General features: G+C 41.9%; 1 protein-coding gene across 1 annotated transcript; it reads right to left on the bottom strand.

Annotated features, from left to right (window-relative positions):
* Nucleotides 1-490: 490 nt before the first annotated feature.
* On the bottom strand, nucleotides 491-12,027 carry LOC143942060 (high affinity immunoglobulin gamma Fc receptor I-like). The gene is made up of 4 exons (XM_077463369.1): nucleotides 11,797-12,027; nucleotides 9,631-9,885; nucleotides 3,388-3,558; nucleotides 491-670 (listed from the first exon to the last, which is right to left on the bottom strand). Exons 1-4 carry the CDS (start codon nucleotides 11,966-11,968, stop codon nucleotides 600-602), a joined length of 669 nt encoding a protein of 222 aa, XP_077319495.1. The 5' UTR covers nucleotides 11,969-12,027; the 3' UTR covers nucleotides 491-599.
* Between the last annotated feature and the right edge of the window lie 2,887 nt (nucleotides 12,028-14,914).

Genomic DNA, 14,914 nt, shown 5'->3' with positions numbered 1-14,914 from the left:
GCCAACATTTGTGTGCGGAAATTCTGACAGCAAATGTTCGATGGAGCATACACACAGTCTGACTTTCCGACAACAAGCTCACATCTAACATTTCCCGTCGGAAAATCTGACCGCGTGTATGCAGCATTAGACTTCATGTACACTTGAGTTTAGGAGCTTTTAGCTTTTTTTGCCAAAGTTCCTAAACTCAACTCAATAAAAGCCTATGGGTCAATGTACACATACGTTTTTAGCATAGTTTAGAAGCTCCTACGGTTAGGTGAGGTTCCATCTACCTCAACCTTCCTCTCCTGAATGCGGAAGAATCGCATTCAAGATATGACCGGGAAGACACAAAATGGTTTTACTGTTATTTTGCTGCGTTTTGTGTTTTCCCGCAGCGCCAGTAAATGATGGCAAAGTGTACGTGAAGCCTTAACGATCAGTATTGAATGACAAGATAGACACCACATAGAGTTCAACTGTGTTCATAAAACTGAACCCTGGCAGATTGCTTATCCCTATTTCTGCTCAAGGATGTGAGCCAAACACTCCAACTGGTTGGTCAAGTGTCCAGAACCCCATGAGGGGTAAACAACGATGATGAACATTACAGCCTATCAGAATGACTTACCTTTTTTAGTGATGACCAGTTTAGCATAAAATACTTCTTCCTCCTCTGTGCTGGGGGCTGAAATTTTATGAAAGTATGAAGTCAGTGTAGCCAGGGCTGGGACAAGAGTTACAAATATTTCCATTGTCTTCCTTCTTAGTTAGGCAGTGATTGGCCTTTACTACGCCTCTTATCGCAGTGTAAACCTGTGGACAGATCTGTCAGAATTTCACTTTATATATTATGGTTTATATGGGGCTGATTTATGGAAAAAGAGAAAGAGTGCAAAATCTAAATTTTTGCATAGCACCAATCAGAATTCTTGTTTATTTTCGAATAAAAATAAATTAAAACCCGGTAGTTTGCCATGGATCAGGGAGTCCCCAAATGTTCTAAACAAAGGGCCAGTTTACTGACCTTAAGGGGACTGGACTGTGATCAATGAGAGTAGAAAATGCCTTAGTGGTCAGTAAGAGTAAAGCAAATTACATAGCACCTGTAATCAGTAGGAAGAGGAATAGCCGCCCATTACTGGTACTGGTGGGAGGAATAGGGACATACCATTGGTATTTATAAATTGGATGCTTAGTTCCCAATTATTGGTATCGGTGGGAGAAATAGTGCCCCATCATTGGTGTTAGTGGGAGGAATAATGCCCCATCATTGGTGTTAGTGGGAAGGAATATCGCCCCATCATTGGTGTCAGCGGGAGGAATAGTGCCTCATCATTGATGTCAGTGGGAGTAATAGAGCATCATCATTGGTGTCAGTGGGAGGAATATTGTCTCATCATTGGTGTTAGTGGGAGGAATAGTGCCCCATCATTGGTATCAGTGAGAGGAATAGTGCCCCATCATTGGTGTCAGTGAGAGGAATAGTGCCCCATCATTGGTATCAGTTTGAGGAATAGTGCCCTATAATTGGTATCAGTTTGAGAAATAGTGCCCTATCATTAGTATCAGTGAGAGGAATAGTGCCCCATCTTTGGTATTTTTAGGAGGAATAGTGCCCTATTGCTAGTGTCAGTGGAAGAAATTGTGCCCCATCATTGGTATTGGTGTAAGAATAAGTGTCCTCTTATTGTGTGTCAGTGGAAGGAATAGTGCCCCATTATTGATGTCATTGGGAGGAATAGCGCCCCATCATTGGTGCCAGAGAAGGCATAGTGACCCGTCATTGCTGTTAGTGGTATTATGGCCCACTGTTGGTGTTAGTGAAAGAAAAATTGCCTTGCTATTGGTGTCAGTGGGAGGAGTAGTGCCTTACATCAATGGTCTGCCCTGAGGGCCAGATAAAAGGGTAACAGTTTGGAGACCACTGCTAAAGGTTATTTGTTACAGCTCCTGTTTGGTGTTTATTTTCTTTCCTCCAGTTTTCATGAATCAGTCCCACTTGGGTATAGCAGCCCTGAAAATAAAGGATTCTCTGGCACTGGAAGATAGTAAGTGACATAAGGGCAATCAAAAGTAACACCTACCATTTTTGTTGAGGTTAACATTTAGGTGTTGAGTTTCCTCATCCTTGTGTTGGTCTCTGGGTGTCACTGATAGCAGTAACAGAAAATAATATATATATATATATATATATATATATATATATATATATATATATATATATATATATATATATATATATATATACAGTATATATATATATCCTATAATGTTGCCAATTAGAGTGACACGATGGTAAATGCACAATGGCCAACTCAATGCTAGTTTCCTGTTGATAAAAATGCTTTCAGGTTTTCTGGAGGTGGAGGAAGCTTTCTGTTGTATGTATCCTTAAAAAGAAACAGTGACAAATACACTTTGGAGAAAAGTGGAAAAATAGTGCTGGACCCATAAGGTTATCTTATTGGTATTGGTATTTCTATCTTAGTATTGATGTTGAAGTAAATAATCTGGTTCCTGGGTAGATGGCTTCTACACCCCAGAGGTTCTCTATTCCATGAGATTTGAAGCTCCATGAGAATTAAAGCATTGCTAAAAGGTCCAGATACAACTTTATTTTAATAAAAGTCAAGGGGACAGTCTAATAAATAACCAACTCCTTGGCAAACCATCTGCTGACAAGGCCAGTGGTTGTTATCACACTCAGCTGGCTCACAACTGCACATGTGCGAGCCATGCTGCACTGTGTGAATGGTCCTGCAACCTGATGCGACCTGTGATGTTCCCCAGAAGGCTGTAGGCGGGTACTCACTCCCTCTCAAAAATAAAAACATCCAAAAGTATTAAAAGAGGGTGGGAGGAGGACATAAAATTGAACTTCCCATTTAGGGTGAACTTCTGCTTTAAACGCTCTTTGCACATGGTCAAATCTACTACCCTCTAAGAAGCCCCAAAATGGTCTAATCTGCTAAATTCTAGGAGGCCCCAACATGGTCCAATCTGCTTCCCACTAGGAAGCCCCAACATGATCTAATATGCAACCCTTTAGGAGGTCCCAACATAGTCTAATCTGCTACCATCTAGGAAACACCAATTAGATCTAATCTGCTACCAAACGAAGAAGCACCAACACTTTCCAATCTTCTACCCATTAGGAAACCTCCACGTGGTCTACTCTGCCAACCTCCAGGAGGTCCCTAACATGGTCTAATATGCTACCCTCTAGAAAATCCCAACATAGTCTAATCTGCTGCACGGTTGAAAGCCCCACCACAGCTTAGTCCACCTATGGCTCTTAAACTGTTTGCAAGGATTAGGCCATGTATGATGTCACATAATGTTTTCACAGACATGATATGACAAGTGTTTAGTCCTGTATATCCAACAACCATAGTCACTTACCTCTTTGTGTTTTGACCATTTGTCTTTTGGAACGTGATTGGAACAATTTGCATGTGAAGAGCAAGACAGCCCAGATGATAAGAATGACAAGGGCTAAAAGAGGGATGGCGATTTTTAAGATGAGGTACTCGGTTATCCTCTTAGTTATCCTTTCAGTTATCCTCTCTTTCACTAGAAGGAAAACAGGACTTTTTAGAGCCTCCTAAACCTTTTTACCAACATTATATGCCATTTGGCCAGAATTATCATGCATGTGAACCAGATGCTCACACAGGAATATTAGACTCCTTGCTCCACCCCCTTACCAAGTGCCCCCACACCAAACAGCTTGCTGTAAGGGCACCTGAGCAGCCTTGCTCTCGAGGCTCTGCATGTCTATTCAGACACAGAGCCATGGCTTGGCCCTGCCCCCTCTCTCCTCTCATTGACTCACTTGCTGTGATTGACAGCAGCGGGAGCCAGTGGTCGCAGTCTTAGCCAATGAGAAAGGAGAGTTCCCAAAGAGCCAAGACTTTCATGCACATCGATTGCGATGGGGCTCAGGTGAGTATTAGGGGGGCTGGAGACAGTGGAGAGCACTACTGCTCACAGAAGGTTTGTTATGTTCATGCATAGAATGCATGAATATAAGAAACCTTGACCTTTTAGAACCACTTTAAGTCAGAAAACAGTATACAATTAATTTCCAAGCACACAGGCAATAGTTATTATCTGAAAAAAATAAATTAATTGTATGTGAAAAAAATCAATAAGCCCTTGTACACACGGTCGGAGAATCCGTCAGAATGTGTCCTATCGGACCGTGTCGTCGGATAATCTGACTGTGTGTGGTATGCATCGGACTGATTCCGTCGGAATATCCGTCGGACTCAATTTTCCAACATGTTGGAAATATTTCCCGACCAACTGGGCCGGTCGGACATACTCCGATCATGCTTAGAGAATTTTGATCGGACCAAGTGCCACGCATGCTCAGATCAAATTCCTACATCAAAGCTATTGGCTACTAGCCTGAATGTAGTCCCATCGTAACGAAATTACGTCACCACATTCTGAAAGATCGGATTTTTCGACAACTTAGTCCGACTGCGTGTGTGCAACAGTTTCGGACAAGATCCGACGGACAAAATTCGACGGGCAAAATCCAACGGATTTGGTTGGGGGAATCTCCGACCGTGTGTACAGGGGCTAATACATTTCTGATTTTGAGTTAATTAATATTTTAAGTGATAAAAGTTTCTGAAAAATATATGAAATATATATGTTATAATGTAATTAGTGTTAGTCTCTGAAGGTTACAGAAAAAAGGGGACAGAGAGAAGTCGTTTTGCTGTGTAGGTACTTCTATTCTGAGTTACTATGTCAGGACAATGGGTGGAGTTACGCAACTTATCTATAGACTAAAAGCCATATAAAGCATATATGCAAGAATGGGTGTTACTCTAGGATATGCTAACATAACATTATGAAACAGTATAAGAATTGAGTGAAGTTGAATGTTTTTTTGGGAAGAGAGGTGGGATCAGAGAGGGAAAGAACTCTACACATTGGAGAATGTAACATCTGATATCTCTTCCTCCTTCTGAAGCCATCACCATACCATATGTTACCAGATGTCATTATTTAAGTCTTGTCTTTGCTTATGTTTCTGAAGATTAAACGAAGTATTTTACGAACTAAGGATTCTACAATTTCTATTATGCAACTAATTCCTTACATATTGATGGAGATGTGGCCTTGGATAAAGACAGACACACTTCTCCTACACGCACCCTCTAGGAGAGAGGACACAGACATATTTATACACAAAGACAAAGTTGGAATGCTACACATCCAGAGACGCCTCTGAGATACAAGAATATTAGACATGAATCTTTATTCTTCATCTGTGACCTGAAATTTGCCTAGCCTGTTCAAGTTGTATCTGCTGGGGGTATGTGATGGTATCTTAAAGCCTAACTCCAGGCTTCAATTTTAAATCTGTCTATGTCTCTGAGGCAGACTAAGGCCTTGTACACATAGTTTGACTGTTGGACGCCCGCATCTGATTTTTGTCAAAAGCACGTGTGCAGCATTTTGTCTAGCATACTAATGATCCGCCAATTGTCACTTGAGAAACACGAACATAGTGACGTAATATGAGAGTATAAAGAGGAAGTTCATTTCTCAAACACCACCCTTTGGGCGCCCTATGCTAATTTCATGTTAGTAGATGTAAGTAGAATTTTGGTGAGCGTTGATTCGTGATTTTCAGACCGCACAAAACAAATGCCTTTAAAAATATTTTCGCCATAACTACATCAGTATCATTAGCAAAGCAGCTCCATTATTATCCCATTAAAGAAGATGAGAATGTGCGCTGCATTTCGCCATTTCATCAGCTGCCGCGTCACGAATGTTAATTCTAGATTACAAACTGTAGTTTACAAGACCGAACTCTTCCGTCTCATTCCGAGCATGCATCTTTGTACTTTCGACTTTTGTGTGACGGATTTCTTTGCTGACCATCGGAAAATCAGATGTTGAGTTCACATCCAACAAAAAATGTATAGCCTGCAAATACAGCTTTTGTCTGATGAAAAAGTCAAATCGGCTGTCAAAAGCACCGTACTAACGATCAAAAAATCTACGGACAGCTCATCTTAAGACTTTCCCCTTCTGATTTTTATACCGTGCGTACGAAGGCCTAATGCCCCATACACACGATCAGAAATTCTGCCAGCAAAAGTCGGATGAGAGCTTTTGGTCAGAAATTCCAACTGTGTGTATGCTCCATCTGACTTTTGCTGGCAGAATTCCAGCCAGCAAAAGATTGAGACCAGGTTCTCTATTTTTCGGTCGGAAAAAGTTCCTATCCGAAAATGCGTTCATCTGTATGCAATTCGGACGCTCAAAAAATCATGCATACTCGGAAACAATTTGACGCATGCTTGGAAGCATTGAACTTCATTTTCTCGGCTCGTTGTAGTGTTGTACGTCACCGCGTTCTTGACAGAGAACTTTTGTGTGACCGTGTGTATGCAAGCCAAGAATTTCTGATCGTGTGTATGGGGTATTAGGGTAGGTTTCAACAGGGCTATTTCCCAGCATTCAATGCAATTCCTGTCTAGAATGGCCCTATTTGAAAGGAATTCTGTGAAGAGAATAAAGATTCTGTGCAGAGATTTTTCTCCAAAATTTCAATGACAATGAGAAGACTTCTAGGAAATTTCCCCATTTTGGCAAAATGCATTGGAATCCATAGGGAAGGTGAAATCAAGATTGTTTTTAAGGGGAGAAAATTTACTCTTGAGGGTTAGGGTGAGCTCCTTTCATCTATTCTGGACCTGTTCTGGTGCTAAAAATTTCCTTTTATTAGCCATCTTATTTTTTTTTGTTCAGGAAGAAAAAAAAACTGTCAAACAAGTAGAATAAAACATATAAAGCGAAAATTAAGGGTCATAAAACGAAATCTCCCCTACAAAAAACAAAGCAGCCCCCAAATAAACAAAATAAAAGTAGATTATTAAAATATATATGAAAAAAAAAAATTGTGACGACTTTTGGTTCTGTGAAATTTTGCTGGTGGCAAAATCAATTTTCGCGAAAATCCCTCCCATCATCTCCTGTCCCTCTATAGTTCAGACCATAGATATACCAACGTCACCTTCAGAAGATGCCAATAGTGTTGTCTAGTCCAGCAAAAGCTGGGGTAGTGGGAACTTCAATGGGCCACAATTTAGGACATCTACTGTACTTATCTTGGCAAATTGTGCATATTATTGCCCTAGCAAGCTCGAAGACACATTGCAAGTCACTGAAAATCGTTTAAAGTGATTGCAAAGTATTGTTTTCCCCCCCTATAAAAATAACAAACATGTTATACTTACCTACTCTGTTGCAGTGGATTTTCACAGAGCAGCCCAGATCCTCCTCTTCTTGGGTCCTTCGTCTGTGCCCTGTATCCTGGCCCTTACCTCCTGTCGAGTGCTCCCACAGCAAGCAGCTTGCTATGGGGGCACTTGAGCTGAGCCACAGCTCCCTGTGTGCAGTCAGACACGGAGCCTCGCCTGCCACCCATCTCTCCTGATTGACTAGCTGACTTTGACAGCAGTGGCAGCCAATGGTGCCACTGCTGTGTCTCAGCCAATTAGGAGGGAGAATTTCGGATGGCTGAGACACTTGTGGACATTGATGGACAGAGAGGGACCTCAGGTAAGTGGTAAGGGGGCAGCTGCACATAGAAGGCTTTTTATCTGTGTGCATTTAGAGAAAAAACCTTCTGGCTTTACAACCCCTTTAAGTTAAAGCGGAGTTACACCCTGAATTTTTTTTTTCAGAATTGGACTCCTCTAAACCTATTAAAAAACATTTGGAGGAAATTTTTTTTTTTAGACTTACAAGAATCGCTCTGTTGCTATGTAGTCCTCTTAATCTGCCACTTCCTGGTCCGCGGAGCTCCTCGTCACTTCCTCCCTCGCCTGTGCGTGATGTATAACACATAATTTCCCAGGAGTCTGTGGGTAGCACTGTGATGTTGCCCTAACAATGGGGCGGGACCTTCCTCCGTCACCACCTGTTGTTACGGCAACTTTAGAAACAATCGGCGCTACGGCCGGTGAATCGTGAATGCGCGAGATCAAGAGGTGCATGCTGGGTAACAAGCATGCACCTCTCCAAAGCTAATCCAGGAAGAGATCTCGATTGGGCTTCACATGCATACATTCATGATGGCAACGGCCATAACAGGAGGCAGAAAAGATGCAGTAAGAAAATGTAATTTTTGCTAAATCGATCATGATCATTGTATACTCGTTTTTGTATTTCATTAGCAATAATGCTAGGATCAATTAAAAAATGAATAAAATTTCGCTGGAACTCCGCTTTAAGTAAAAAAACTGCAAATAAACATTTAAAATACTTGATTTTCCTTCTTTTCACACCTAGGCGTCTTTGTGGCATTTTTCTGCTCTAAGCCTCAGTTCTAAAAACGCCCAACAAGCCAAATCCCATTAATTTCAATGGCCCCTGTTCACATCTGTGCGTTCTGTCGCCTAAAGCAAAACGCTAGTCTTTTAAAAAAGTACATGAGCTTCTTTTTTGGCAGATTACAGGCATTTTCATTTTTTTATATTGGTAGCCTCTTGAACTTCAAAACAGCTGTATGAAAACGCTGCAAAAACAGGCCAAAAAAGCCTAAAAAAACGCCAAAAAATGCCTGTAAGGCTTCGTTCACATTCCCGCCTCTCCGCATTCCGAATCACCGTGATTCTGCATGCAATTCGCAATAGCGGCAAATCGTGTGACCCAGTGCGTTGCCTGTTGATTTCAATAGCACCTCAAACACGGCACATTTTTCCCGTGATTTGTCGAGCGAAAATCGCGGTAAAGAAGTGCAAACAGATTTGTGGGATGCCTGTTGCCCCAAAGAAGTACTTGAGCTTTCTTCTCTGAGCTGGCCTCTCAGGTGTCGGCTAATTCCTAGCTCCCATCTCTCTCCACAGTTACTCAGCTGTTGATGATCCTGCTCGTCAGTCCTGCCTACTTAAAGCGGGAGTAAACCCAGTTTCAAAAAATACTTACATTCTTGGCATACCGGAAATGCTAACTTTTGCATTGGTTGTGCTCTCAACCAAACTTTCAAACCATCCAATGGCTAGTGTCATAATTAATCACCTGTGCAGCATTATAGCAGTTGAAGAATTATTAGAGGCCAAGATGGCAGCTTCCTTGACGGAAAACGATAGAAGGGTTTACTTCCACTTTAAGCCGTCCAGCCCAGTGGATATCTACCTTCGCCATGGTCACATCACAAGAAACTATCTCCAGCATTCCTGTTAAAATACTTACTTTGCTGACATCCCTTCTGGCTCCAGATCCTGCTTGCTGTTCCACTACTTTGATCCCTGACTTCTGGCTTGGCTGACTATCTGTTTCAGTTACTGAACTTTTGGCTATGTTTTAACTACGTTTGTTCTTTTTACTTTTCTTATTAAACAAGTGTGATTTAACTGTACTTCTGTCTCGGTCTGATTTCATGGTTTCCGACAGTCCCGTGATTCTTTTTGCGTGATTTTACCTTGATTGTTGCCCCCATATGCTTAGATGTGAACAGAGCCTAAAATAGCAATGCCTAGATGTCAACGGAACCTACCTGCAGTTTTTTGAGCTTTTGAAAAAAAAAGGAAATTTCTCCAGGTTAAATTACTGCTAAATTTATCTTTAGTTGATACGAATTCCCCCTGAACAGTGATGAGGAGTTACCTCTAACGGGGATGGAGGCTTCATCTGTAAAAAAGACATATTCCTCCCAAAATAATCTTTTATCACATCTGTAGTTTCCAGACTTATTCTTCGATCCTGGAAGAATTAGGGAACCACCATCTCCTTCAGCCCCCCTTTTGACATTATCCTTGTAGAATGTTGTCCGGTATACAATATACCCAGGACGGCTGTAACATCTGAGAGTCATTTCTCTTCCCTGTAAGATGTTGGATGAGGCCTGTAGAATGACTGGTCCTGCGATGATAAATTAACAAACTATTAACCACTTTAAGACCAGGCCTTTTTTGGAACTTTTTGTTTACTAATTTAAATTTGTATTTTTTGCTAGAAAATTACTTAGAACCCCTAAACATTATATATATATATATATATATATATATATATATATATATATATATATATTTTTTTTTTTTAACAGAGACCCTAGAGAACAAAATGGCAGTTGTTGCAATATTTTATGTCACACTGTATTTGCGCAGTGGTTTTACAAACGCAATTTTTTTGGGAAAAAATACTATTTTTTGGAATAAAAAAACCCCAAAACAGTAAAGCAATTTTGTATGATGTGAAAGATGAGGTTATGCTTATAAATAGATACCTAACATGTCACGCTTCAAAATTGCGCATGCTTGTGGAATGGCGACAAACTATGGAACTTAAAAATCTCCATAGGCAACGGTTTAAACATTTTTATAGGTTACCTGTTTAGAGTTACAGAGGAGGTATTGCACTAGAATTCTAATGATCACGGCTATACCTCACATGTGTGGTTTGAACACATTTGTGGGCGTGACTCACATATGCTTTCGCTTCTACATGGCTCAGAGGGACGGGATGCTTTACATTTTTTTTTACTTTTTATTTTTACGCTATCCCTTTAAATTATTATTTTTTGATCACTTTTATTCTTGTAGTAGGACAGGTCCTCTTTATTGTGAGATCTGGGGTCAAAAAGACCCCAGATCTCACATTTACCACTTAAAAGCAAAAGAAAAAGTAATTTTACCTTTAAGAGATTAATAAAATCATCCCTTTAAGACCGGAAGGCGGAAGTGACGTTGGAGGTCATTCCGTCCATCCAAGGGCATAGAGGCCAGTGGGGGGGCTATCTTGCCCTCACAAGGTTTCCTGCCCAGCCACAAAGAGCATTGGAACGACTCCGGGCTAACCGAAGGGCTTGGTAAGCCCGGAGGCTATATGAGATATGAGGTTAGGCATCCTCCAAACTCCTCTCCCCCAAGCTCATTTCTACAAAAGATGAATGATGGACTTTGGGAGTGGCACAGTTGTTTATAGTTCTACATACTATTTATGCAGCATGGATTGCAAAATAAGATTTTTCAAATTAACACCTTGGCGCCTTGGACCTTTGGAGCCGTGCGGCCACATATTTGGGAGCAATAGCTCCGATAGAGCTGTGCAGAGATTGCGCGCCCTGCGCACTCCCAGCAGAGGCACCAGTGGCGCATGGAAAGCTCCTGAACGCTGCTTGTGATCTGGAGTTTTCCGATCATGTGAGCACCGTGACAGCCGGTCACAGGCCCCTCCCACCTCCTGGCATTCTAAACCCCTTAAAGGGCCATCATCAGGGGGTTAAAGCTCCATTTACATATTTACGATTGGGATGCTTGTTGAACCGCATTCCCATTCCCATGACATGTGAATCAAACTGGTTTTCTATGGACTGGTGGACATATTTGCGGTGCAGCGGCATTGCGAAATCGCTGCAAAATTAAACAGACTCCAATGCGTTTTCGCACATTGTATCAGTTTTAAACACGAATTTGATCTGAAATAAAATCCTGCATGGGGGTCCCTCCTCAATCTTTACCAGGCTCTTTTGGGTTGGGCATGGAATTTAAGGGGAACCCCTAGGTATGCTATGGATTTTGAGGGGAACTCCCACACCAACATTTAAAAAAAAATGGTGTGGGGTTACCCCCAAAATCCATACCAGACCCTTATCCAAGCATGCAACCTGGCAGGCCAGGAAAGGGGGAGGACAAGCAATCGGGCCTGGTATAATATCCATTGTTAAGGACTTGGTGGCTTCCCACTACTGAACAGCTGTTTAGGAAATTTGCAGCGAAGACTAAGGGCAAATTTGCATTGGACATGTGAGAACCTAGCCAAGGACCAACTCACCATCATGGACGTCCAGTTTGAATGGTGCACTAATACCAAGAATGGTCCGGCACTGGTAGATCCCACTGTGTCCAGGCTGAGCAGATGTGATTGTGTAGTTCTGTCCTTCTGCCACTACCGTATTATTCTGAAACCACTGATAAGTCAGGTTATTTCCTCCATTGCAGGTCATTGTTATATTGTCTCCTGTAAGTAACTTGTTCCAGTCTGGTGTGAAGGTCACCAGAACGCTCCCCGCATCCTCTAAAAGACATGACACAAGAATATGAAGAAAGCAATAATCCTATTATGAGTGGTAGTGGTGTGGCAACTTCTTCAAAAAGTGTTGGAACACTTAATAAGTAGTATTAAGTATATTTGCATACATGTGTCCTAGTTTACTAAATCATACAGATTTAGTAAAAATATTTTTTGAATAAGTTTTTTAGACATTCCCCTTGGAACAAAAAACACAGGTGGTGGCACATGCTCAATCACCACACCGAACTAGAGCTCACTGATCTCCTCCCTTTCCATAGTTCTGCACTTGCAGAGCCATAGAAGCAATAGGAGCCCTTTGACCAAGATGAAGGTAGTTATGGGGGATGAAGGTAGTTATGGGGGACAAATAAAAAGGCTGAAGAAGGGATTGGGTGGCTTTCCAGTTGACTAATTCACTTCTACATTAATGACTGAAGTCAGTTCAAAACTGGTTCTAATGTAGATCTGTGAAGTCACTGTTTTCTCTGCGTTCATCCAAGTTTTATCCTATGTCTAGCCCTGATGAAGGTAGAGAGGTGTTGGCCCTGAAACATGTTGGATGTTTTTATGTGACTTTTTTTTTAAATCAACGATTAAAATTATCTTGGACACTTATCTGATTTTGGTCTTGTACTCCTTTCTGTATTTCTAGGACAGCCATTCTCAATCAGGGTTCCTCTAGAGATGGCTAAGGGTTCCTTGAGCTGTGGCTGATTGACCTCCTGTTTGATGGTGCCTACATACTTCTGAGCCAATGCCACTTGGAGGAGACGGTGGTATGACACCAATGATCTTGATAGCTCTCTGTAAGAAGGCCTTTCTTACCACCAATGTAAAAAGGGCATTCTTCTCACTGACCACCAAAGTAAGGGGTATTGTTCTCACTGACCCCCAATGAATGGGTTTTATCAGGGGTTCCCCAAGACCTGAAAATTATTTTAAGGGTTCCCCTGGGGTAAAATGTTTGAGAAAGGCTTTTCTAGGGTATGATTTTATCTTTGTAATGATTACAGTAGTGGGAGTGAAAGTAATACATGTATTAATTCACTGTATAAACAGAAAAAACAGTTCTACTACCCATACAACACATAGATAGCAGAGCTTCCGGGTGCTGGATCCACAGTCGCTGGCTAGAGTAATGTAGGAAAGATGATCCGCACTCTGGTTTTTGCGCTTAAAAAATCTTAATTTTATTGAAAAGTGACAGTGCACAGTTGACGAGTTTCAGCCTATAAGGCCTTAGTCATAACCACCATGGTTTTATCTTCCCCCTGGTTTCTCTTCGGGGTGGCCAGAGCCATGATGATATCACTCCCGTACAGGCGAGCGGGAGCCCTCGGTTCCGGCACAATGCTCTGAAGGTACGGCATGGTATGCTGGACCTTCAGAGCATATGCACCGGTGACGTCACCCCCTGCATCTAGTGTGAATATCTCCTAAATCAGGGGTAGGGAACCTTTTTGGCTGAGAGAGCCATGAACGCCACATATTTTAAAATGTAATCCCCGAAGAGCCATACAATATGTTTAAAATGATTTTTATTTTTTTTATTTTTTTTTAATCTACTAATTTCAATTATAACTGTAATATCCACATCATCTCCCCCCACTGTAATATCCACATCTCCCCTATGATTGTCTTCTTGCTTACCACCACACAGGCAGGCAGATCCACAAGCAGTTGAGGCGGGTGATGATGACATCAGCGCTCCGCTCACCTAGGCTGCTGCCGGGTGTACAAAGATGGCCGCAGCTCCAGAGCTAGGCGGAAGCTGCGGCCTTTCCTATGGGCTCAATCCACGGATCGGCACACCACACAATCCGTGGATTGAGAGGTGAGAGCCAGATGCAGCCATCAAAAGAGCCACATCTGGCTCGCGAGCCATAGGTTCCCTACCCCTGTCCTAAATGGTGCTCCTTTAAAGCCTTGTACACACGATCAGAGAATCCGTCGGAATGTGTCCTATCGGACCGTGTTGTCGGATAATCCGACTGTGTGTGGTATGCATCGGAATGTTTCCGACGGAGTATCCGTCGGACCCAAATTTCCAACTTGTTGGAAATATTTCCCGACCAACTGGTTCGATCGGACATACTCCGATCATGTGTAGAGAATTTTGATCAGACCAAGTGCCACGCATGCTCAGATCAAATTCCTACATCAAAGCTATTGGCTACTAGCCTGAATGTAGTCCCAATCGCAACGAAATTACGCCATCACGTTCTTAAAGATCGGATTTTTCGACAACTTAGTCCGACCGTGTGTATGCAACAGTTTCGGACAAAATCCGACGGGCAAAATCCGACGGATTTGGTTGTCGAAATCTCCGACCGTGTGTACAGGGGCTTAGAGATATTCATTTTAACTACAGTTAAGCTTTATTATAGGTTACTTGTAGGTAAAAATCACAAAGCGGACTTTAGTATTGCTTTAAGAGGCAGCTAAAGCTAAATGAAAAGCTTTGTTTGGTGGGTCAGGCAATTTATGCAGATCTCCAGGTACATGTGAAGCTGCCTAGACTGGGCTTAATCTCAATGGTCTCTTTTCTAACAAGTGGTGTACATTTGTTGGAATTTACCTTTGTAGGAAATATGTGCCTCATCACTGTAAATATGATTATTTTGTTTGGACACTTTCTTGGTACATCTGTAAATGGCGGCCCCATTTGTGAGCCTTATACCCAATGAAATAGAGTCATTCATTGTTGACTGCAGGATTTGATGGTTCTTGTAAAATGTTATATGTCCTGTACGACATTCAGAGCGGCTGTAACATCGGAGAGACACAGTTTCACCTTCATATGCATATGGCGGAGCCTGCAGGATGACTGGACCTGACACAAGGAACAACACAAATGCGATTTACAATACAACATTGT

The sequence above is a fragment of the Lithobates pipiens genome, unplaced genomic scaffold, assembly GCF_037356315.1.
Source record: "Lithobates pipiens isolate NorthernLeopardFrog02 unplaced genomic scaffold, aLitPip1_a1.2 Scaffold_30, whole genome shotgun sequence".
Classification (NCBI taxonomy): Eukaryota; Metazoa; Chordata; class Amphibia; order Anura; family Ranidae; genus Lithobates; species Lithobates pipiens.
The sequence above is the reverse complement of the archived record's forward strand: the minus strand, read 5'-3'. Positions and strand labels throughout refer to the sequence as shown.

Excerpts from the sequence above, each read along its gene's own strand:
- LOC143942060 (XM_077463369.1), bottom strand. The coding sequence starts at position 11,968 with ATGACCTGCAATGGAGGAAATAACCTGACTTATCAGTGGTTTCAGAAT. Across the intron at positions 9,886-11,796 it reads CAAACTGGACGTCCATGATG|GACCAGTCATTCTACAGGCC; the intron begins GTGAGTTGGTCC and ends TTATCATCGCAG. Across the intron at positions 671-3,387 it reads AATGGTCAAAACACAAAGAG|CCCCCAGCACAGAGGAGGAA; the intron begins GTAAGTGACTAT and ends ATAAAATTTCAG.